The sequence below is a fragment of the Chinchilla lanigera genome, unplaced genomic scaffold, assembly GCF_000276665.1.
Source record: "Chinchilla lanigera isolate Chin_1 unplaced genomic scaffold, ChiLan1.0 scaffold00024, whole genome shotgun sequence".
NCBI classification, from domain to species: Eukaryota; Metazoa; Chordata; class Mammalia; order Rodentia; family Chinchillidae; genus Chinchilla; species Chinchilla lanigera.
This window is the reverse complement of record NW_004955425.1, coordinates 493,309-520,129: the sequence shown is the minus strand read 5'-3', so window position 1 is coordinate 520,129 and position 26,821 is coordinate 493,309. Positions and strand designations below refer to the sequence as shown.

Below are 26,821 nucleotides of genomic sequence, written 5' to 3'. Positions count from 1 at the left end.
CCATCCAGTGGAAAGGCAGACTGATTAAAAACATTATGGTGTATCCACCTTCTTCATCAGCTCTGGCACTGTATGACTTCTAGCTCTTTCCCAAAGTAAGAATAACCATGAGAGTAAATGTGTTGAATTAATTTGGGACATTAGGGTGGTCATGACAGTGCAGCTGAAGACACAAAAGAGGGCTTCCAGAACTGCTTCAGCAATTGGCAAGAATGATGATCTGCGTTCAAAGTGCGGGGACGTATTTTGAGGGGGATTGACAGCAGTGTTTTTTACAGCAATAAAATTTGTATCAAAATTTAAACATTCGCTATAGGTTTTCATCACACCACATGTATCCTAATAATAATAGGCTGTATAATTTAGGTTTGTGTAAGTACAGTTTATGGTGACATTTGCACAATAACAAGTTTAGTGCATTTCTCAGAACAGGTCCGTGTCATTAACTGACACGTGACTGACTTCCATTTTTTTTTTCTTCCTTATCTTGGCACCGATATTACATTACAGTTATTTATCAATGTTATTTCTGTATATGGTTCCACCATAGTATTTGTTCTTATTTTTTATTAGCCAATTATCCAAGTTTAAAATAACTGCTTTATTAAGGTAGATTTCACATCCTAAAATATTCACTCCTTTAAAATATATGATCTAGAGTATACAATCTAAAGTATATGATCCACCATGTCCAACTAGAAACAGAGATGCATGAGGGAAGCTTGGAGGATGTGCACTGGAAAGCATAGTGAATGAGTGTGTGTGTGTGTTTGTGTACACATATATTTTTTATTCTGTATATATGAGGAGAATAACAGTTAACCAGTGCTTTAAATAGTGTATTTCATGGACAAGTCAGGCTAAGCCTCACCAAAAGTTGTGTATAGAGGATTCACGCACAAGTTTACTATTAGCTTACGAAGAGGTTCTGACCTTTTCAAATCTTCTCTCATTCGTCAATTATACTTTCCTCTCTCTGTGTCCCTTCTCCAACCCCAGCAAATATTTTTAGACTTCTCCATCAGCCCTTTACTCCAGTTATAAAAATAATATCAACAAAGTTTGACTTTTCTTTCTTTCATTTGCTATTACCTTTTTTCTCCTATTCTTTCTTGTTTTGCTTTTTTTGAGACAGGGTCTCGCTATGCATTTCAGGCTGGCCTGGAGCTCACTTCGTATCCCAGGTTGGCCTTGAACTCCAATGATCCTCCTGCCTCATCCTCCCGAGTGCTGGCATTACAGGTGTGCATCACCACACCCACCTCTCCTATTTTTTCTGATCTACTCTTTTTCCTCTTCTTTTTCTCTTCCTTCATCCTTTATGTCTCAGCCTACTGTTAATAGTAATATGTCATAGTCTTGATGGGTCATTGAAAAGGTAAAATGATTAAAACAAGTTTTAGTTTACATGATTGATAATATGATTGACTTTCTAGATACTGATGTAGTGGCTGTCTCCTTACAATACAGTGATTGGGTCTGAATTGGTTGAAGAGGTATATAAATATCAATATATGTGATAAAAGCCATCTATGAGAAACTAACAGCTAATGTCATTTTAAATGGTCAAATACTGAAAGCTTTCCCTTTAAAGTCAAGAATAAGACAAGGATGTCCACTGTCACCACTCCTCTTCAATATAGTTCTGGAAATATTAGCTACAGCAATTAGACAAGAGAGAGAAATAAGAGGAATAAGGATAGGAAAAGAAGTGAAATTATCATTATTTGCAGATGACATGATACTTTACATAGAAGACCCCAAAAACTCCACCAAAAGGCTTATAGATTTAACAACTAAATTCAGTAGCGTAGCTAGATAGAGTCAACATTCAAAAATCAGTAGCATTCCTATACACAAACACCAAGCAGACTGAGCGAGAAATTAGTGAAACCTTTCAAAATAGCATCTAAAAAAATGAAATACTTAGGAATCAAACTAACAGAAGTAAAAGATATATACAGTGAAAATTACAGTACTCTTGAAAAAAGAGATCAAAGAGGATTTCAGAAAATAGAAAGATGTTCCTTGCTTATCGGTAGGAAGAATCAACATTGTGAAAATGGCCATACTCCCAAAATTGTTGTACAGATTCAGTGCAATCCCAATTAAAATACCATTAGTATACCTCACAGATCTAGAGAAAACATTCCTAAAATTCATCTGGAAGCAGAAGAGGCCTAGAATATCAAAAGCAATCCTCGGAAACAAAGGAAAGGCATGAGGCATCACAATCCCTGACTTGAAATTATACTACAAAGCTACTGTGATAAAATCAGCATGGTACTGGCAAAAAAAAAAAAAAATACAGACCTGAAGATCAATGGAACAGGTTAGAAGATGCAGACACAGCTACAAACATACTCAGCCACCATATTTTTGACAAAGGGGCCAAACATGTTCACTGGAAGGAAGATAGCCTCTTTAACAAATGGTGCTGGAAAAACTGGCTTTCCACATACTGAAGACTAAAACTAGACCCATGTCTATCACCAGGCACTAAACCAAGGTGAAAATGGATCAAAGATCCAAATATCAAAATAGAAACACTAAATCTGCAAGAGAAGGTAGGTAAAACTCTCAAAGACATAGGGGTAGGTAGAGAGTTCATGAAAGAAACCAAACTGCGTGGGAAATACTTCAAAGAATCAACAACTGGGATCTCACCTTATAGAAAAGTTTCTGCACATCCAAAGAAATCACCAGCAGTGTAAAAAGAAAACCCACAAATTGGGAATAAATTTTATCCAACTGCCCCTTAGACAAAGGACTCCTATCTAGAACATATAAAGAATTAAAAAAAAATCAGGTCCCAGAAATTCAAAGACCCAATCCAAAAATGGACATCTGAGATGAACACACACTTCTCAGAGGAAGAAATACTAATGGCGAATAAACATATGAAAAAATGTTCAACATCATTAGTCTTTCGAGAAATGCAAATTAAAACAACACTGAGATTTCATCTCACCCCACAAAGAATGGCTATCATTAAGAAATCAACCAATGACAAACGCTGGAGAGGCTGTGGGGAGAAAGGAACACTTCTCCACTGCTGGTGGGAGTGTCAACTGGTGAAACCACTGTGGAAATCAGTCTGGAGATTCCTCAGAAAACTTGGATTAGAAGTCCCACTTAACCCAGCCTTTCCCCTTCAGGGTATATTTCCAGAAGAGTTAAAAACATCACACCACAGCGACATATGGGCACCCATGTTTACAGTGGCGTAATTTGTCATAGCTAAATCTTGGAAACAACCCAAATGCCCATCCACTGAGGAATGGATAAAAAAGCTGTGGTATTTCTATACAATGGAGTATTGCTTACCTATTAAAAAAGATAAACTAGAGGCTTTTATAGGTAAATGGATACAGGTAGAGACCATACTCATAAGTGAAATAAATCGGACCCACATGTGTAAACATCATATTGTCTCCCTGGTGTCAGAATATGAAAGAGTAAATAAAACCCAAAATGTAAAATGGATAATAAGAAAAGGGAAAGAAATTGCTCAAAGGAAGGAACAACTGGGATGAGGGAAAGAAGAAAAAGAAAGTACTAAGGCATTTTATATACTACAGATTGGTGGTATGACTGTACTGTTGGTGTCTGATGGTTTGTTGAGGGGAACAGTTAATGTTTAAAGGTTTGTTTTAATACTTTGACCAATTTTGCATGTTTGTATCTGGTAATCTGAGCAACTTATGGACGACAATGATTTGCAGTGTAATATCCATTGGTGAATTCCTATAGTCCTGCGTAATGACACTATATGTATTGTCTCTGATGTTCTTTTCAGTTATTATTTTCTTATTCCCTTTAATGATTTGATCAGTCTTCCATTCTTACATCTGGTAATCTGAGCAGCTTCGTTGAAGATAACAATATGTAATACAACAACCGCTGTTAATCTCTATGATTTGGTTTGAAACCCTGTATCATTTTTAATGTCCTTGCTTTGTGTTGTCTGTATTTTGCTATTGTTCTTTTTTTGTACTATGTTCTTTAAAAATTATCAATATATAACCAAAGCCAAAATCACATACACTAAACAGATCTTCATAATAGTGGTAAAGTTTTTCTACTATAGTTGATCCTCAACCCTCAGCATACAAAATAATAGGAACATGGAAAAAAAAAACAAACAGCAACATGCATCTGAAAAGTCTTACCTCCCTAAAGTTGATCTTTTGGGCACTGAGGTCACAGAAGTAAAAAACTATATGGTTGAAATGTTTGAGGGGACAAAAGAAGAAGCAAACAAGATTCATAAGATGTTCAGTAGGCTCAGAGACAATGTAACTAAACAGATAAGGGACTTAATTGATAAAATGATCAGCAAGCTTAATGAAGATGCACACACTAAACAGTTGAGTAAATTAACCAAAACAATACAAGATATGAATGGCCATTTTAGTAAAAAATTAGCATGCGAAGATATCAAACAAGTCTGGGATATAAAAAATTGCTTTTGCAAAATTTATTTCAGTAAGATAAATTGCCATGAATTCCCCTCAAAATATTCCCCCTTGCTTCAGATGCACTTAGAATATAAAAGTTCTTATAAAATATAGGTGGCAGAAATGATCAGTGTGAGAAAAGAGTGTCAGAATTAGGAGATAAGGTTGATGCAGCAGATCAGCTACTCAAAGATAACCTCAACTATAACAAGAGACCATGAAAACTGGGTCCAACAGCTGCTAGGTGATTTAAAAATACCTGAGAATTGCAGGAGCAATGGAAAGAACAGAAGACAGCACAAAAAGTATAAAAATTTCTTCAATGAAGTCAGCAGATAATTTTCCAAGTCAAGGGAAAGAATACAACTTCCAGTTAAATGAGGCACATAAAACCTCTAATAACCATGACCAAAAAAGAACTGCTCCACAACACATCCTAGTTAAAATTCTAAAAGCCCAGAACAAGAATACTAAAAACCATTAGAGAAAAATACCAAATAACTTATAAAAGAATGCTTACCAGAATGACATCAGATTTTTCAACACAAACCATAAAGGACAGGAAACTTGGAGTGAAACTTTAGAAGCCCTAAATGAAAACAACTTTCAACCCAGATTAATATATGCTACAAAATTATCTTTGAAAATTCGTGGAGGAATAGACTTGTGATACAAAAGAAGTCCTAAAGAAATACATGACAACCAAACTAGCACTGTATAAAATATTCACATAAATCCTAGACAGAAACAGGCTAACAATACTACATAGCCCAGAGGAAAGAATACATCTAGCAGGGTGAGTAGTTAAGCAAAAGGGAAAAATAAAGGAGTCATCACTGGAAAAATAATGCAAAGACAGGAATCAGTCAGTACCTTTCAGTGGTAACTCTCAATGTAGATGGTCTTAAATCTCCAATCAAAGACACAGACTGGCAGCTTGGATCAAAAACAATCTAACGTTATATTCTGTACAAGAGACAGGGTTCCTCCAAAAGGAAAAACACGGATTGAAAATGAAGAGGTTGGAAATAATTCTCTGTGCAACCAGAGCCTGAAAGGAAGCAAGAGTAGTTATATTTTTAGACACAGCAAATTTCAAACCAAAACTGATCAAAAGAGACAAAAGTGGCCATTAAATACTGGTAAAAGGAGGAGATAACATTTGTAAATACATATACATTGAATGCCAGCACACCCGGATTTATAAAAAAAAACAACAGGACATAAAGGGACAGACAGACAATATAATAATGGTTATGGACTTCAGTACCCTGTTCTCACAACTGGACTGATCAACCAGACAAAAATCAACAAAGAACTATCAAAGGTAAGCAACACCATTGAACAAATGGACTTCACAGATATCTAGTGTGCTTTATCCAACAACAGAATACATTTTTTCTCAGTAGCACATGAAACTTTTCCCAAAATAGACCATATCTTAGTCCATAAATCACGCTTAAATAAAAACAAAAGTGTTGAAATAATTGCTTCCATATTCTTACACCATAGTGGAATGAAGCTAGAAATCACAGCAAAAGAAAGCACAGAAATGGAGATTAAGTAATACATTATTGAATAACCAATGGATTACAGAGGAAATCAAGCAAGAAACTGAAAAGTTTTTAAGGCCAGGGATGTAGTTCAGCAGCACAGTGCCTGCCTGGCAAGTGTGAGGTTGTGAGTTTGATTCCCAGTACCTAAAAAAAAAGGTTTTCAGAATCAAGTGACAATGAAACACAGCATATCAAAATGTATAGAACACAGTGAAATCAGTTCTAAGCGGGAAGTTTTTAATCTCAGGGTCCTAGAAATACAAGAACAGTCCAAATCTAAAAGTACTAGAAGAATAGTATAAAGATTAGAATTAGGATTAATGAAATTGAGACTAAAAAATAATACAAAGAATCAGTGAATCAATTTCTTTAAAAGAACAAGTAAGATTGATAATCTCTGGGTCAAACTTACTGAAAAAAGGGAAAGAAAAAACTTGTATTAGTGCAAGTAGAAATGAAAAATCTGAAATCACAACTGCTGAAATCCAGAGGATTATAAGAAAGTACTTTGAAAGCATATTCCAATAAATTGAAGAGCCTGAAAGGAAAAGAGAAATTCTTTGACACATAGAAATCACAAAAAAAGATGTAAAAACCCTGAGTAGGCTAATAACAGGCAATAAAATTGAGGCAGTAATAAAAACTGTACCAACTAAGAAAAGCCCACTTAGAACCATATATATTTACTGAAGAATTCTACCAGAACTTTGGAGAAGAGCTAGTATCAGTATTCCTCAACACTTCCATGTAATTGAAAGGGAAGGAGGACTGCCAAACTCATGTGTGGAAGCCAGAATTACCCTGATACCAAAACTGGACAAGGATTTGACAGAAAAACAACTACAGGCCAATCTTCTTAATGTACATAGATGCAAAATCTTCAACAAGCTACAGTGGTACTTCAGTTCACAAACAGTTTATTTTATCATTTTGGGCGATATGACTATGTTTGTGTTTGAGGAAGGTGGCTGTGGTTGTGTTTGTCACCATATGGGGAGTTTGTAGATGGAAACAAAATTTTATTCAGTGCTTTTGTTTGCATACAGAATTGTTTGCAAACAGAAGCATTTATGAACTGAGGTATTACTGTACATACAAACAGTATACAATCAAACATTAAAAAGATCACACATCATTACAACCTGGCTTCATTCCAGAGGTGTAAGGATGGTCCAACATATGTAAACCAATAAACATAATCACATAAACTGAAGGGAGGGTAATGATCACATGATTGTCTCAGTAGATGCAGAAAAAGCCTTTGACAAAGTCTGACATCCATTCATGATTATTAAAAAAAAACCATCAAAAACCTTGAAGTAAATTCCTTACCTTAAATTGAGAAATCACAATTTGGGTGCCAGGTACTTTGTGACAAACCCATTGTGACAAACCCATTGCCCATATCATACTAGGCGAGGAAAACCTGAAATTGTGACAAACCCATTGCCCATATCATACTAGGCGAGGAAAACCTGAAACTATTTCCTCTAAAATCAGGAGGAACAAGACAAGGGTGTCTACTCTCATGTTCTTGTTCAATATAATAATCAGAATTTTAGCCAGAGCGATCAGCAAGAGAAAGAAATTATATATATAAATATATATAGCCAAAAATGTGTATATGCAGAAAAGAAAAACTTGTATAAGTATTTTACTACTAAATTTATTGAGACATCATGAGATTAATACAAGTTACCTTTGGCACCTACAATTAAAAGAGGTACTCAATGTGGTGGCCATTAGCTTCCAGACATGTATTAGTATGGTGAACTGCTGAAATGTCATACATTTGTTTGGCGGACTCTGTATATATGAAAGGAAAAAGTCTAATTGTTCTTTTTTACAGATGAAATTATGCCTTACATAGCACATCCAAAAGACTCCACCAAAAACCTCTTAGAACTTATAAACAAATTCTGCAAAATAGCAGGATACAAAATAAGTACACAAAAATCAACAGTGTTTTTATACACTGAGAGTGGACCTACCAAGAAAGAAACCCTAACCCTAACCATTTGTCTGAGTTACTTTTCCTTCCTTGCTGAGACAAAGTACCTGGCACCCAAAGTTAAAGGGGAAAGGGTTTATTTAGCTCACAGGTTTCAGTCTCTAATCAGCTGGCTGCTAGGCAGGTTGGTGTGACAGAGTGGCAACTGTTTATGGTGGCAGACGACAGCACAGCAACAAGAGCAAAAAAGGGGAGGAGCAAGCCTCTTTTCCTCTCACATTATATGCAGGCTCCCTGCCCTAGGGCAGCTGTAGCGCTCACACCCCAATCACAAACTCTAGATTTAGCTGCCTCTGAAAAGCCCACCCATCTGACTGCATGAGGCTGTGGGAGGACATCCAGACATAAACCATAACACATCTCATTTACAGTAGCTTCACAAATTAAATACCTAGGAATTAATCTAAGTGTCTTAGCTACTTTCTTGTTGGTGGGACATGATACTGCTGACACCCACATTCTTTTTTTTTTTTTTTTTTTTTTGAGACAGTCTTGCTATGCAAACTAGACAGTCTTGAACTCACTATGTAGTCCAGGCCGGCCTCAAATTCATAGTGATCTTCCTGTCTCAGCCTCTCGAGTGCTGGGATTCCAGGCATGTGCCACTCTGCCCATTCAGGAAAGGTTTTTTTTGGCTCATAGTTTGTAAAGGTTTTGGTCCATAGTCAGCTGGTTCCAAGGCAGGTTGGCATGCAGAGGGGCATGACAGAGGAGGCTTGCCCACAGCATAACAGTTAGGAAGCAGTGAGAGGTCAAGGAGGAGGGAGGTAGATCCTGCCATCACATGTACCTAGTGACCCACCTCTGACCAGACTTCACCTCCCAGTATGACATTTAGCTTTAAACTCATCAGTGGGCTAATCCATGGATGAATATCATGTCCCCACAATCCAATCACCTACCAAAATCTCCACCTATGAGTACTGGAAGTTTTTCACACCAAGGAAGTGAAAAAGTTGTGAAATGAAACCTGTATTGCTTTGAAGAAAGAGTTGAAAAAGACACTGATGCTTGCATACTCATGTTTATAGCTGCACAACTTGCAATAATCTAAATCATGGAAACAGCCTATATGCCCCTTAACAGATGAATGGACAAAGAAAATGTGGTATATATTGCAACATGGAGTACTTCTTAGCCATAAAAAAGGATAAATTGAGTCCCTTGTATGCAAATGGATGACTCTTTAGACCATAATACTAAGTGAAATAAATCAAAGACAGTTAAGTGTTACATGGTTTCTCTTAATACGTTACATCCAAAATATAAATATTTTAAAGAGTGGAATAGAAGAGCCACATTAAGCGTTAAGGGGGTTGACCCTATTGAGGTGGAAGGGGGCCTGGAAAAGGAGAGGGGAAGAGGGTAGGGAGAGTAAAATTGATCAAGATGTGTAATATGTATTAATTCTCTAGGCTGAGGTGGATGCAATAACTGTGTATCACAAACATACTAATAAAACATTTTAAAGTATACATTCCAGTAATTTAAACATTCACAAGGCTGTACAACCATTACTGTGTGATTCCAGAATCTAATTTGGAAAGTTGTTGCCTATGCCTATGTCTTCCAGGGTTTTTTCTTATCTTCCAGCAGACTGTGTTTTAATATTTAAAGCTTTAATCCTTTTTTATTTTAGTTCAGTCCATGGTGAGATTCAATCTTCTGCATGTATATGGCCAGTTTTTCCAGCACCATTTCTTAATGAGGTTATCGTTCCTTCAGCATATTCTTTTGGCTCTTTTATTAAAGATCAGATGTGTCATGGAAAATTTCTTTTCTTATTGTGACTGTTTACTATGCTGTATACTTTGTTTATGTGTATGTTAAACTCTTCCCATACTTGTAAAGTTTTCTGCTGTTGTTTTGGTAAACAGGTTTTTGATGCCTTCATGATGCCTTCTGATTTTTGACTAATTTCTGTTAATCTTAGATTAGTCTTCTTTACATCATCTAGCAGCTGTTGGATCCATTTTCCATTATTTCTTGTTGTTCTTAATGTACCTCTAAGTATGTAGTTACGTGCATCAGCCCTATCTTCTAGTTCTGGCACTCTGACCTCAAATTGGTTACTTCTGCTGCCTGTACTTTGAATAGATTTTTTTTTTTTTAATCTCCTGGATCAAATGTCAGTCTGGCCACTCCCAATTTTCATGTCTCTCTGTGTACCCCAGGTCACAGATCTCTCCACCTAGGTCTATAGCCTGTAGGTTTGGGAGGTGCTCCCCACTTCATATTTCTGTGTCCATACACTTCAGGTTGAGGCAACTGTCCTAGCTGAGGTATATCTCTGATCACAGTAGTAGACAGGGAAAGCAAACAAACCTCTGGGCTCTGTGTTGGATTTAGAAGGCGGGGGGCAAGGGTGAAGGTGGGTGGGTGGTGAAACAGTCAGGGCATCCATTTACCTTACGCTGGCTCTTTCAGACCCAGCACCCACCAAAGCCATTCACAAATAGCCTAGCTTCTCAACTTGGGACAAGGAACCCTGTGTCCTTCCTGGACTGAGTTTGAAGTTCTCAAGGGATCTATGTTTAGCCCACATTCTCTTTAGAACTGTATCTTGTAGCTGTCTCTCACTTACTTGTCATGGTATGATGACCCCAGATATCCTGAAGTGTAGTTGTTCTGTAGTTCAGTCTTAAATAGCCTTTTCTCAAAATTGGGTCTGATTATTCACTATCAAATATGATAGGTGCTGCACTGGATTTCTTCTCCACCTCTAACATGGAAGGAGTTGCTTTTAGAATAAAATCCCATGCAGTTTTGCAGTTTACAATAATCATAGGCTTTTCTGTTGTTTCTCCCTAGAGCTGCTGACTTGCCTGGCTTACCTTGTGTTAGCTGAGTCAGGTCCCCCTCCCTGGGAGCCAGGATTAATGTTTGCAGCCTGCTTCTTTCTTTTCTCTGCTTTGTCCTAAGTTTCTTCAGCTTCTCTGTAATTTGTAGTTTTTCTGTCAGCTCCATTCTGATTCCTGGAGCTCTACTTTCTTTCTTTACCAAGTTGTTTTCTAAATGTTTTTTATTTCAGGTGCCAGTGAGACTGTTTTTGCTGCCTTTCTTTACTCTGTCTTTTTAAGTCTCTCTCAGTATTTCTTTTATGGCAAGTCAGCTAGTTTAAAATTCTCATTTTTTAAAAATTAGAGAATGTGTTAATTTCTTCTTTATATTTTAAGATTAGTTTTGCTTTATACACAATTCTTAGTCTTTTTTTTTTAAACAGCACTTTGAGTAATGTCACCTCACTTTTTAAGTTCAAAGTGTGGATTATTTTTACTGGCAAGAGTGGTAATTATAATAATTAGAACAGATAGAACCATCTTCAGTAACTTCTTTTTTAGTCCTCTATTAAAAGACAGGGCTAACTGTCTACACCTGCTGAGATGAAAGTGACCTATAAACACAAAATGACTGTAAAGTCAACTTATTGTTTGATAAGTGATTATTAATGTATGTTGAAATTCGTTGAATAGACCTGTAACAGTCTCTTTTTAAAGCTGTAATCAGTCCTGTTATGGTATAAAAACCATAATATTTTTAACCTATGCCATGATTAAATACTTCTTTGAATGTGAAAATTAAATACTTCTTTGAGTGTGAAAAAACTCAGGTTTTTTGAAATTTTGTATCTTTTATAATGTAAGGTAATAGCATGTACATTTTAATACATTTCTACCTGAGGGAAGCAGAGGCTGGGTTCCAGCAAAGATTACCCAGTAATCTGCATTAACATTGCAAATTAGATCTCCTGTTGTCTACTGACATATTTTTGTTTTATTTTGTTTTTTAAAAACTCAATCTTGTAGGCTTCACCTCCCAAAACTTTCACTGTTCCTCAACAGTGCCAGATGCTGGAAATCAGGCCTTCAGCACATGGCTTTTGTGCAACTTTTAGGATCTAAACCATAACAAAGGCTTATTTAAAAAGAAACTTAAAGTTTTAATGTACTTAAATTCAAACCCTAAGGTACTGATTTTGTGCACAAATGTTCCTTCCAGTGTAATAAACTGAAGCTGACAGGAGTAAGTCATAAAGAATGGGAGAGAGGTGATAAAGGAGGGTTTGGTGTGAAAGGAGGAGGGGAAAAGATGGGGGAGAAGAGTAAAGGGCTCGAAGGAGAGGAGGGTTATCTTCTAATCAAGGTGAAGTTATTAGTTATCTCAGAAAAGTGTACTGTGTGGTGGTTTGATTCTTTGACAGTCATTTCAAAAAAAAGTGTAGAACAGTAATAAAGATGACAAGAACATGCAGATTGGTAATGAAGGCACGAGTAGTAGTGAAGGTGACAAAAACGTTCAGAGCGATAATGAAAGTAACCAGAGAATGCAGAGCAAGAATGATAAAAAGAAAATTTTCAAGAAAATAACCATTGAATTGAAGAAGGCAGTTGTAGAAAAGCATGATTGTGGTATTGTGCGACTGATCTAGCCTCGCAGTACAAGAGGGTGAAGTTGACAATCTCAGCTATTTTTGAAGAATGAAGATGCCATCAAAGTAGCTGATGTAGCAACAGGAATAATGGTATTAACCAAACAAAGGACACAAGTGCTGGAAGAAGTGGAAAAACTTTTGTTAGTATGGTTGAATGAGGAACAGCTGGCTATGAGCTGTGAAAAAGCCAGGAAATTGTACACTGATTTACTGAAGAAAATCCCTCTACAAGTGCAACAAGTGATGAATTTAAAGCCAGTAGAGGGTGTTTTGATAAATTCCCCAAGAGAAGGGGCATCCACAGTGTGATAAGATGTAATGAAGCTTCTCATTCTGATAAGGCCGCTGCAGACGTGAACAAAAAAGAATTCATGAAATTCATGAAGGCAGAAGGATATGTCACTCAACAAGTGTTCAACTGCAACAAAACAGGGCTCTTTTTGAAGAAGATGCTGAACAGAATCTGTCACACAGGAGGAAAAGGTACTGCCTAAGCACAAGCCCATGAAGAACAGATCGACTCTTTCACTGTGTGTGAACACAAACACCAATCTGAAGATTAAGCCACTAGTGGTCCACCCTTCCCAGACTCCTTGTGCCGTCAAGTAACAGAATGTGAACAAAGCCAGGCTGCCTCTCATGTGGAGAGCTGATGTGAAAGCCTGGGTCACTAGGCAGTTGTTCATGGAATGGCTGCATGAGGTGTTTCCGCCCACCATTAAGAAATATCTTCCTGACAGCCAGCTGTCTGAAAGGTACCCTCTTCTGATGGACAATCCCTGTACCCTCCAGCCTTGGTGGATGATGTGGACTCTGAGTATCACTTCATAAAGGTCAAGTTCCTCTCCCTGAACACTATCTCTTCTGGACCAGCAAGTGATCTGCAACTTCAAGAAGCTGTACGCAAAGGTGCTCTTCTCCAGGTGTTTTAATGTCACTGAAGAGATGTCCTTGACTCTTTAAGAGTTCTGGAAGAAACATTTCGATGTCCTTCATTATATCAACCTTATTGACAAAGCCTGGGAAGGTGTCATATAGCAGACCTTAAACAGCCTGCAAGAAATGATGGCTAGAATGTGTCACTAAATGTGCCTTTGAAGGGTCTGATGCACAGGTAGTGGAGGAGATTGGGTCCATGGGCAACAGTGTGGGTCTAGATGTCAATGGTGCAGACATAGAGGAGCTTGTAGATAACCCTAAGGAGGATGTAACAACAGAACTTGCTGAACTCCAGAGTGAAGAGCAGAAGGTGCTTGTTGAGCATTCCACTGAGGAAGAGGAAGGTGAGGTTAGCAGTGATGTGATAAAATCCATTATGGAAAAGTGGAATGAGTGCCAAGGTTCCTTTGAGAAATACCATCCCAGCAATACTACTATGAACAGAGTGTTGAATCTGATGGATGATAGTATTCCCCGGGAGTGATACATTGGGTATGAAGTTGTGATTCACTGTTTGTGGTTAAAGTGAAAAAAATAAAAGTATAATTGATTAAAACAATCACGTGATAGACCAAGAGAATGATAGAAAACTTTTGATTCTGTTGAATCAGTTTTCTAATTGTTCAAAAGTAAAGATTTTTTTCTGAGATATTCAAAAGTAGTGGCTTAAATACTGATTGTTTTCAGAAGTTATGTTTTTGTGACCAGCTGCATTAATTTTTTTTTTTAGGTAAACTGCAGAATGTGTCCAGGGCCACCTACACTGTAGGCAAGTGGTGTACCACTGAGCTATATCCTTAGCCCATTTTAAATTTTGAGACAGTCTTTTCTTTTTGGTTCTGGAAATCAGTCTCAGGACTTTGCACTTGCCAGGCAGGCACTGTGTTGCTGAGCTATATCTCTGGTGCATTGAGATAGTCTCTCTTTTTTTGGTACTGGGAATCAAACTCAGGACCTTGCACTTACCAGGCAGGTGCTTGTGCCACTGACCTATATTCCCAGCCCCAAGATAGTCTTGCTAAATTGCCTAGGCTGCCTCAAACTGGCAATTCTGCCTTAGCCTCCCAAGTAGCTGGGATTATGGGTATGCACCATTGCACCTGGTGTTACGGCTTATATCTGGGTATCTCCCTAAAGCCTTATGTAGTCATAGGTGGTGCTTTTTGAAGGTGGCTTGATCTAGAGTGTGTGATGCTGAGATTAAGTATGTGATGATGCTGGGATTGATTCATGGGGTGATGCTAGCATTAAGGATGCCTCACCCTGGGTGTGAGTGCTTCCCATCATAGATAGAATATAAGAGAGAGAGGGGGCTGCTGTTGTCACTGCTTGTTGCTTGTTGCTTACTGCTTTTGCTGCCTCCTGCGTCTGGCCCCTCGTGCCATGAACTGTTTTTTCTCCTCTGTAGTGTCCCTCAGCCATGCCACCCTGCCTTTGAACCAGCTAATTATGAACTGAAACCACTACAGACTAAGCCAAAATAAACCTTTTCTCCTTTAACTTTAGGTGTTGGGTATTTTGAGAAAAGGAACTAAAGGAACCTGGCTAATTTGTAATTTTTAATAACTTAATTTTAGTTCTTTAAATGTTTCTGTATCTTTAAAAATGTTGATTTTTACTAATTCAGGAAAAACTTTAAACCTTTTTACTGTGTCAGTGAGCTTTTACTATGCTGTAGATGTAATAAATTTTCATTGGCATGGTAGCTTCTGGTTATATGACCAAAATTTAGTGATAGAGCAATATACAAATATTACTATAACACCTCCCCTTTCATTGTTATTCAAGTTCCACCACTTCCCAGAAGTATGGCATTGGACAAATTTCTTTGCAGAGATTTGTAACAATTTGTAAGGCTATGTTAGGTATTAAGAGTCAGTGTAAATAAAGTGCTTAGTATAGTATCCAGTATAAAGTAGCACTCAGTAAATTTTAAAAGAATCATTATAAAAGGCTTACATTAATATGTATGATTTCAAGGACTAGATCTGTTGACCATGTTAGCCAGATCTCCATGTCCCAAAATTGTAGGTAGAGTTTCCTGCTCTGTTTAGTCAAATATTCTTTTGTTTTTGTTTTTGTTTTTCTCTGGTACCGGGAACCGAACTCACGACCTTGTGCATGCCAAGCAGGCGCTTTTGCCGCTGAGCTAAATCCCCAGCCCCTTAGTCAAATATTCTGAGTTTCATGAAAAGAAAATAGCAGTATTATCAAAAGGGGAAGTTCCTATTAGAAAACTCTGTAAACAGTACCTACAGTACAGCTTATCACATTCAGAGCTTTGAGAAATACTGAGAACTTTTGTGAATTTTTTTAGCTGGCCATGTCTAAAGTTTGTGAGTACAGGGACCATTTTCAGAATACTGAAGAAGTAGATTTCTGAATATATGGGATGAATATTGTTTTAGTCACTTTTTCATCACTGGGACAAAATACCCAACACCTACAACTTAAAGGATCAGAAGTTTATTTTGGCTCCATTGTTTTATTCCTGGTTGGGCTGGAGTCAAGGCAGGAACAGAATAGTAGCAGGGCATGGTAGATGAAAAGGTGCTGTACCTATAGTAGCCAGGAAGCAGACAGAAAGAGAGGAGCCAGGAATAAGAATATAGTCTTCCAGGTCGCATCCCCATGGTCCCATCAATTTCTAAAAGCCCCACCTCTGAACTCATGAGGCTTGGGGTAGGGGTGGGTGAGATTTTTAGATCTAAACCATAATATAGAAAATGTAGTGTATTTCTGCTTTCGTAGTTTTAAAGGTATATGAAGACTTCCTACTGTGGCCTGGGATAGGGATTTTAAGAAAATCATTTTTTTTAATTTTATAGAGAGTAGTAAAGGAGAAAAAAAAGAACAATAGCAGTATATCAACATCACAGACAAACAAAACAAAGCAAGAACATTAAAAGCGATACAAGGTTTCAAGACAAAATGATAAGAATTAACAGTGGTTGTTATATTACATATTGTTATCTTCAACTATGTTGCTCAGATTACCAGGTGTAAGAATGGAAGGTTGTTCAAACCATTAAAGAGAATAAAAAAATCATTATTAGATAAAACATTAGAGATAATACAGAGTTTCACTAGACAACATGGTAGGAATTCACTATGGTTGTTCCATTGCATATTGTTGTCTTCAAATCAGTTGCTCAGATTACCAGATATAAGCATGCAAAATTGGTCAGAACATAAAAAATTTTAAGCATTAACTGTTCCTTTCAATATACCATCAGACATCAGCAGTACAGTTATCCCACTATTCATATATATATTGCCTTCCTTCTTTCTTCTCTCCCTCATCTCAGTCATTCCTTCCTTTGAGCAGTTTCTTTCCCTTTCCTATCATCTATTATATGTTTTGAGTTTTACTTATTCTTTCAGGGTCCTACACCAGGGAGACAATATGATGTTTACACATGTGGGTCCGATTTATTTCACTTATGAGTATGGTCTCTACCTGTATCCATTTACCTATAAAAGCCTCTAGTTTATCTTTTTTAATAGGTAAGCAATACTCCATTGTATAGAAATACCACAGCTTTTTTATCCATTCCTCAGTGGATGGGCATTTGGGTTGTTTCCAAGATTTAGCTATGACAAATTACGCCACTGTAAACATGGGTGCCCATATGTCGCTGTGGTGTGATGTTTTTAATTCTTCTGGAAATATACCCTGAAGGGGAAAGGCTGGGTTAAGTGGGACTTCTAATCCAAGTTTTCTGAGGAATCTCCAGACTGATTTCCACAGTGGTTTCACCAGTTGACACTCCCACCAGCAGTGGAGAAGTGTTCCTTTCTCCCCACAGCCTCTCCAGCGTTTGTCATTGGTTGATTTCTTAATGATAGCCATTCTTTGTGGGGTGAGATGAAATCTCAGTGTTGTTTTAATTTGCATTTCTCGAAAGACTAATGATGTTGAACATTTTTTCATATGTTTATTCGCCATTAGTATTTCTTCCTCTGAGAAGTGTGTGTTCATCTCAGATGTCCATTTTTGGATTGGGTCTTTGAATTTCTGGGACCTGATTTTTTTTTAATTCTTTATATGTTCTAGATAGAAGACCTTTGTCTGAGGGACAGTTGGCTAAAATTTTTTCACAATGTGTGAGTTTTCTTTTTACTCTATTGGTGATTTCTTTTGATGTGCAAAAACTTTTCAATATAATGAGAACCCAGTTACTGATTCTTTGGAGTATTTCCTGTGCAGGTTGAACTCTCTGCCTACCCATATGTCTTCAAGACTTTTACCTACTTTCTCTTCCAGTGGATTTTGTGTTTCTGTTTTAATATTTGGATCTTTGATCCATTTTCACCTTAGTTTAGTGCATAGCGAAAGACGTGGATCTAGTTTTAGTCTTCGGCATGTGGAAAGCCAGTTTTTCCAGCACCATTTATTGAAGAGGCTATCTTTCTTCCGGTAACATGTTTGGCCCCTTTGTCAAAGATAAGGTGGCTGGGTGTGTTTGTATCTGTGTCTGCATCTTCTGATCTGTTCCATTGATCTTCAGGTCTGTTCTTTATGCCAGTGCCATGCTGATTTTATCACAGTAGCTTTGTAGTATAATTTCAAGTCAGGGATTGTGATGCCTCCTGCCTTTCCTTTGTTTCCCAGGATTGCTTTTGCTATTCTAGGCCTCTTCTGTTTCCAGATGAATTTTAGGAATGTTTCCTTTAGATCTGTGAGGTTAATGGTATTTTAATTGAGATTGCATTGAATCTGTACAACAATTTTGGGAGTATGGCCATTTTTACAGTGTTGGTTCTTCCTACCCATGAGCAAGGAATATCTTTCCATTTTCTGATATCCTCTTCAATCTCTTTTTTCAGAGTACTGTAATTTTCACTGTATAGATCTTCTAGTTCTCTTGTTAGATTGATTCCTAAGTATTTCATCTTTTAGATGCTACTGTGAAAGGTATGTTTTCCCTAATTTCTGTCTCAGTCTGTTTGTTTTTGTGTACAGCAATGCCATTGATTTTGAGTGTTAACTTTGTATCAAAATGTGTTACTGAATTTGGTTATTAAATCTATAAGCCTTTTGGTGGAGTTTTTGGGGTCTTCTATGTAGAGTATCATGTCATCTGTGAATAATGATGATTTGACTTCTTCCTTTCCCAGCCTTATTCCTCTTATTTCTCTCCCTTGTCTAAAAGCTTAGCTAGTATTTCCAGAACTGTATTGAATAGGAGTGGTGACAGTGGACATCCTTGTCTTGTTCCTGATTTTAAAGTGAAAACTTTCAATTTTTGACCATTTAGTATAATGTTAGTCATTGGTTTGTCATAGATGGCTTTGATGAGATTGAGGTAAAGACCTCAGTTCCTTACACATGGGCTCTTTATAAAGTTGCCTGTGAGTCCTCGTGATGTGAACTGTCTTCCCCCTGCGTAAGTGATCCAAGAGAAAAATCAAGATAGAAACATAATAACTTTTGTAAACCAATCTCAAAAGGAACATACTATTATTCCTGCTTTATTGGTTACTCAGATCAACTTGGCATAATGTGGAGGAGACCTATATAGGATGTGAATACCATGACGTGTTCTTTGGAGATCATCTAGGAGGCTACTACATGTACTTTAATCAGAGAAAATGGGAGGCTTCAGATGTGGCTTAGTGATAGAGCATTTGCCTAGCATGCTTGAGGATCTTCATTCAGCTCCTAGCAACCTAGGTGGGGAAATGTCTTATCCTTCACTAATGTTCAGTACTACCTTGCTCTGTTGTTTTGATATGTAAAAACTTCCAGAATACCAAAGTCTCCTTCAACAATTAATCAAAGAACTGTACGTGTATAAGTTCCTTCTTTTTAACTTCTTGTACAGATTTCATGTTATAAATAGTATAATTTGTCCAGTGGTAAGATGCTCTTCATGCACATAGATGATAGTGAATAGTTTTCTTTTAGTGATGTGATTTCTTTTTTCCCCAACTATTGACAACAAATATATTGCCTTTAAAAAGGAGTTCTGGGGTAGGGATGCAACTTAGTGTTTGAACACTTGCATGGCCCTGTGTTTAATCCCAGCACTACCAGAACAAAACAAAACAAAGCAAGTAATAAACAAACAAAACCCAGATACATAGAATCCTCTGAGAATACAGCAGAGAGAACACAGAAAAATTTAAATGCTAAAACTATGCCTTTATGTTTATATGTAAACAATGATTTGGGCCAATTTTAATACTCTTCTTAAAGATTTGTCATTTGATGTAAAGAAAAATGCCTTGAAGTAGCCAAAGTGATACTGGGTTGTGATGAAGCTGAAATTTTAAAACATAACTGGCATGTTTTCTGGGGCTGCCAGGTTTTAAATGACATTGGCTAACCCCATTCTTTCATATGCATTAACATTGTGATTCAATAAAATAGTTAAGGCTGTTTTCCAGAATTGTGTCATAAGTTTAAGTCCAATGTTGTGTAACATTTTCTACTTTATATTTTTAAGACATAAAAATTGGCTAATTTTTAGGAGTATATACTATCCTCTTTCATTAAATACTTGGCAAAAACCATTATCACATTCTGTTTAACCAAATTAATGTTGGAATGTTGAGGCAATGAGGATCCCTAAGTTCAGGGCCTGCCTGAGCTATGTACATAGTGAAACCCTGTCTCAAAAACAAAAAACTTAGACCTAATTTTACCTGATTTTTTTTTTTTTTTTTTTGGTTTTGGTTTTTCTCCGGTACCAGGAACCGAACTCACGACCTTGCGCATGCCAGGCAGGCGCTTTTGCCGCTGAGCTAAATCCCCAGCCCCTTTACCTGATTTTTGCACTTGGTTATATTCAGTTATTTCCAAAAGTTGAATGCCATAGTTTTATGTGTGTCCACATGCTTACTGAGGGAACATAATATCATTTTCCTTACTTCTTGTTTCATAAGCAATTTAGAACCTTACATACTTCATTAGATTACTATAGATTAAATAAAGAGAAACTGATTTATTTTCTCACTTTAAAAGTACATACATGAATTAAACAATTTTGTGTGCTTTTTGAACCCTATAACTTAATTTTCTAAGTTTTCATAATATTCCTCAAGACACGTGTCAACATATTTCTTTCCAGGGCAGCATAGAAGTTAAACCTTTCTTAAAAGATACTAAATCAAATTTGACTGAGTAGCTTTGCTAATAAGGTTTCAGGGGTAGGTTGTTTTTGAGTTAAATGCCCTGAATCTACAGCTCAAATTTTTAAATGAAAAAACAGATTGTTAGTGAAGTGTTGGACAGGGAAGCCTTATTAAGACATTCATCTTCAGGAGATAAAACAGAGATGCTTATTTCCAGTACAAATTTAGTTTTTGATTTACTCATTGTCAAAATATACTAAATACATTGTTTGGATTAGTTAAGTACTAATTATAATAATTCAGTGCAGAAGCAAGAAAACAATACCTAAAGCCTTATGCTGTCAGAAATAAAATCAACATAAAAATACTATATTAGAAAATACAACATTTGAAAAAACACACACTGTTATTGTTTAGATCTAAAATGCCCCTCAAAAGTTTTACATTCAGAGGTAAGGTTTCTGGGAGGTGATTGAATCCTTGGGGCACTATTCTCATCAATGGAGTAATCCATTGATGAGTTTAGAGCTAACTGTGGTATTCAGTTAGAGGGAGGTGCAATGTGGTCAGAGGTGAGGCCTCGTCAGAAGAAGCTGGCAACTGGGGGCATGACCTGAAAGGGTGTATTCTTGTCTTGATTCCTTCCTTCTCTTTCTGCAGCTTTGCCACCAGGCTATGAGCAGTTTTCATTTGCCATGCCTTTTTGCTATCATGTTTCTGCCTTTGAGCTAGCAGATCATGGACTGAACCCACTGAAGCTGTGAGCCATAGTAATCTCCTTTAAGTTGCAGGTGTTGGCTACTTTGTCTCAGTGACAAGAAAGCTGACTGATACATACATTAAATTAGAAAAAAGTTCTGTAAGGGCAGTGCATTGGAAGTATGAGTTCAAAAAGAAAAAGGATAGAAGCAAATATTCTAAATGATAAGAAAGATTATATTCCTATATTTTAGAACTGAATTATGGTTTGGATATGTTTAAATGAGATTATAACAGTTGTATTTTAAAATTCCAATGTTTATAACATATTTGTTACTGGACCATTTACATTTACAAACACTCATGGTGAAAGTATTTAGTTACTGTATTAATATTGTATGAGAAGGACCGTAGTTATTTTGAAATTCTTTTAGTTGAATACCACATACACACACACACACACACACGCACATGTACACACACACACAAACTTCCCTAGAGGATGCCTATGTGAAAATATTTTCTGAGTTAATATTAAACAGCATTAAGAAAAGTCATGTTGTTTTGGTAGCTACTTAAGTATAAAGAAAATAAAATCAGAATTTCTTTCAGTGAAGGTACGGTTTTGATGTTTTTTCCCATTAACTTCTCTTTGGAGCCCTAAATGCATAGGAGAACATAGTCCTTCTGAATCTGAGTATCTGCTTCTTTAAGTAGAGAGGCTAGATAGTTGTTAATTTATTTTCTAAGTCATTCATTCAACAAATGTAGAGTACCTTCTGCATGCCAAGCATCCTGCTAATGTTGAGGTTATATTAGTGATGGGCAAGGACCATGTTCTAAAAGTCAGTTGTGAAAGAGATATTTGTTATAAAGTATCTTCTAGCTATATGTGGCCATTTAAAACTAAGTTACTTAAAATTAAGCAAAATTAAAAAGTCATCCCATTCCAGGTAGCAACACTTCAAAGATTCAGTTGCCACATGTAATTAGTAGTTACCATATTTGACAGTGCAGACATAGAAAACTTCCATAGAAGGTTGTAGTAGTTAGCACTGAGACTAATAATAGGAAATTGCAGTGTAGGGTAAGTGCTGTGACAGAGAAGTACAGGTTGCTAGGGGATAGCAGAAAATAAGCCTTTAGATATGGGTGAGCTTTCTGAAGGAAGGAATATCTATGGCAGGTTTTGAAGGATGAGTAAAAATCATATAGAGAAATTAAACTGGGAAATATATTTTAGGAATAGCCTGCACAAAAGCCTGGAAGTGAAAATAGAATAGTTTATTGGATATTCTGAGAGTTAGGGTATGACGAGATGAGGCCAGAGATGGAATAAGATATCAGATCACGTAGGGCTTAGTATAACATGTTCAGAAGTTTAGTTTTGACAGCTAATCTATTTGTTTTCCCTCACTGACAGCCACATTTTGGTTTGGTCAGTCAGAAACCTATAAGCCGTAAGTGATAAATTGGGCAAATGTCAAATTATTTGAACTTATCTTTACTCTTCCTAATGGTCGTGATACCAGTAAAGTTGCTTTTGTTGTTTTTTTGAGACAGGGTCTTGCTATGTAGTTCAGGCTGGCTTTGAACTCACTGTGTCAGCCAGGCTGGCCTTGAATTCATGGTAATCTTCCTGTCTCTCCTCTCTAGTGCTGGGATTACAGGCACCACACCTGGCACTTAAGTTACCATCTCTGAGCTATAATGCCACTAACATTCTCTTGATGTTCAATTATGAAATGTCATTCAGTATTTATGTTCCAGTTAGAAAATTTAAAATGACTCTTAAGAATAAATATCTATTTTTGCAGTGTGTGTACGCTATGTATGTGTGTGTGCATTTTCATTACTCTGCTGATTTTATTTTAGGGTGATGAAGAAACATTTGAAAATTACTACCGAAAACAAAGAAAGAAACAAGCAAGACTGGTTTTGCAGCCCCAGTCCAGTATGGTAAATATGTGAAAAATTTGGATTAGTTATATTGTTACTTTTTATCCACTTAGCTTACTTTAATTTCATCAGAGCATGTATCCCAGTTTATTCAGGTGTACATATTTATTGAACACCTACCATGTCTAATAATGGTAAGGTTACAACAATGAGCAAAACTGATTAGTCCCTTTTCTCATGAATTTACATTGTTAGGGAAGGTAGACAGTGAATTTATTTACTTATTTATTTATTTATTTATTTTGGTTTTTCTCCGGTACCGGGAACCGAACTCACGACCTTGCGCTTGCCAGGCAGGCGCTTTTGCCGCTGAGCTAAATCCCCAGCCCCGGTAGACGATGAATTTAAAAAAAAGATGAATACATATATAAAATGTCAGGGAGTTAACAATTAGTTCCTGACAATATGATAACCTATGTGCCTCAGTTGATTGTCCAACTGAAAAAAAAACCTCAAGATGCTGGATAGACATTTAGAAATTCTTTCTTAAGGCAGAAAAATTCTTTTTAAATGCACTAACTACCTAGCAGAAAAGTATAATTAGAACAAAAACCAGGTAAATAGAGAACTAATTTATATGTTAGTTGTGGTGATGGAATGTGACTAGATATGTTGATGAAAACTCAGAAATTGCACATGAAAAAGTGAATTTTAGGGGCTGGGGATTTAGCTCAGCGGCAAAAGCGCCTGCCTGGCAAGTGCAAGGTCATGAGTTCAGTTCCCAGTACCAGAGAAAAACCAAAAAAAAAAAAAAAAAAAAAAGTGAATTTTACTGTGTTTAATTTTATTTTTAAATTTTTTATTTTAAAGATAAAAGAACAAAAACATATTAACAAACACACAGACATAAACAAAAAAACACAAAAACAATACAGAATTTCAGACAAGATGATAGGAAATTAACAGTGTTGTATTACATATTGTTATCTTCAAATTGGTTACTCAGTTAAACAAATTTAGGCATGTAAGATTGATCAAACAATTAAACATTAACTGTTCCTTTCCATAAAGCAGTAGAAATTAGTGGTGCAGTTAGCTATCTTGTGTATACATATATGCATCCATCTTTCTTTCTTTCCTTTCTTTCCTTCCTTCTTTCTTTCTTTCTCTTTTTTTCTTTTTCTCTTTTTTCCTTTTTCTCTTTCTTTCTTTCTTTCTTTCTTTCTTTCTTTCTTTCTTTCTTTCTTTCTTTCTTTCTTTTTTTTTATAATTCCAGTTCTTTATTCAAACCTTCAAGATCTTCCAGATTCCAATTCTTTTTTTTTTTAATTTTAAAGAGTAAAAGAAGGGTAACATAATAATGGGGGGGGGCTTACCAAATTACAGACAAAGTGGTAGGAAATTATCAATGGTTAGTGTTTCACATATTGTTATCTACAAGATAGTTTCTCAGGAAAACAAATAGACAAATCATAGTGAGTTACAGACAAAAGAGGTAGGAGATTATCAATAGTTGTTGTACTATACTTTGGTATCTTCAAAGTGGCTTCTAAAGAAAAAAAATAGAGCTATACATGAGTGACTTGTTGAATAATCATTAACTATTCTCAATGGTTCTTGTAGGAAACACATAATGATAGACATGCATCCATTTACGAAATAGGATAGGAACAGTACAAACATTGCAGAGTTATGGATAGATTAGTAGGAAAATATCAATGGCTGCTGTAATACATGGTAGTATCTTCAAAGTGGTTTTTCAGGAAGACAGAGATACACAAGAAGGATCTAACAAGTAATTACAGCCTAAGGGTTGTCAAAAATCAAGTGAGCCATTTAGGGCAAAAGCCATTTTTTGTAGCGTTTTCTCTCCAGCCTCCCATCGCATTGGGACCCCACAACCAGTTAGTGTCCTCTCCCCAACTGTCAGCACAGGCAGCAGGAATCCTGCTGCAGACTTCTCCGGAGCTCCACCACAGCCTGTACTGTCAGGGGAATAATGGCTTCCAGGGAGTCTCCGCATGTATTGTGCAAGGTCCTCCTGGTTTACAGCTTCCGTGCGGCTCTCATGACCCCAGTCCATAAGACCTCTGACTCCTCGGGCTTAGTCTGCATTCTCATGTTCTCCGAGTCCTTGTTCAGCAGCTGCTCCTCTGCTGACTCTGGACCTTTCTGGTTCTCAATGGCAGAAGCAAGAGTGGCCTATTTTATGGCACGTATTCCCAGGGGTTTCTCCATGTTTGAATGGTTCACACACGTCTGTGGGTGGGCCTCTGCAGCCAGTGCATGGTGGGCCAATTGTGTCATTGTTTCTCTGTGTCATGGTAGTTCTCAATTGAGAGGCTGCAGCCAGCCTGAGGGCTGGTGCACAACAGCGCTCACTTCCGCCTGGCTCCCCCTGCGCTGGGGTCCCTCCCTCCAGGCACCTGCAAGGCAGGAAGCAAGCGAGCCGGAAGACCGGTGCTCCCCACCACGTGGCTCCCCATGCGCTGGAGGCCCTCTGGGCACCTGCGAGGCAGGAAGCAAGCCAGCCAGAAGCTTGCTTTTCTTTCTTTTTCTTTCTTTCTTTCTTTCTTTCTTGCTTTCTTTCTTTCTTTCTTTCTTTCTTTCTTTCTTTCTTTCTTTCTTTCTTTCTTTCTTTTTCTTTCTTTCTTTCTTTCTCTCTCTCTCTCTCCCCCTCTCCCTCTCTCCCTCTCTCTCTCTCTCTCTCTCTCTCTCTCTCTCTTTCTTTCTTTCTTTCGTCTTTTCCCTTATCGCAGTTGTTCTTTCCTTTTGAGCAGTTTCTTTCCCTTTTACAATATCTACTATACCTTTTAGATTTTGTTTACTCTTTCAAGTTCGTACCGCATGTGTAAACACTGTATTGTATGTAGTTTTAACCTCAATGCATCAGACTCTAAAACAGTTGAGCAAAACATACATACCTAAATGAGGGCAGAAACCCAGGGAAGTTTCCTGTAGCTTTTATCCTAGGAGCAACTACTAAATAGTAAAGCATGAGTTTTGAGAACCTGTAGTGCCAGTGAGTAAGCTAAGAGCCCATTCAAAGTAGATATCCAATAAGACTGTCTCTCTTCTAAAGCAGAGACTCCAGTAGTTAGGATGACCTAGAGATAAAACTATCTAAAATCTTTCTATTCTCTCACAAGTATTGTAAAGAAAATTACCTTTCTCAAATTGTGCTCTGAGTGAATGGAAAGAAAAAGCCTAAGTATTCATAACCAGAAATTTGGTGTTAGCAACCGAAGTCCATTCTACTTGAATAACAACAAAAAAATCACGCTGAAAATTTAGTTTAAAGTGGTTCCATGCTGATAATTGCTGTCAAGTGCCTAGAAGAAATAAATGTTGTTCTCTACAGTTTTATCTGAGGCTTAAATAATATTCATAAAGTTTCAAGGAAAATTAACAATTTATAGTAAAAAGTAATTATTAAACAAGTGGGAATCATTAAAAGTATTGATATCATAATTGGATCCTAAAAGATCCAAAATTGATTTTTGAATTGTTAGCCATAGAGTGTAAAATAATGCTAATATATTTAATAAAATGAAAGCCAAAGCATGCTATTATGAGGAACAGAAATTATAAAGAATTACCAAACAAATGCAAGGAAAAATCTGGAAATTAAAGGTATATTAACTGAAGTTATTATGAATGGGTTTAACAGTTGATGAATTCTTTGTTGATCTGAAGAGATTATCTAGATAGCATCACAGGGAGAAAAAAAACAACTGAAAAGCCA

At 36.8% G+C, this 26,821-nt stretch overlaps 1 protein-coding gene across 1 annotated transcript in view; it reads left to right on the top strand.

Annotated features, from left to right (window-relative positions):
- Positions 1 to 26,821, top strand: part of Exoc6 (exocyst complex component 6) — a gene marked incomplete at its 5' end in the record, with an annotated part of 170,744 nt that overhangs the window by 40,554 nt on the left and 103,369 nt on the right. The window contains 1 exon segment of the mRNA XM_013514880.1: positions 23,053 to 23,136. Coding sequence (XP_013370334.1) covers positions 23,053 to 23,136 — 84 coding nt within the window.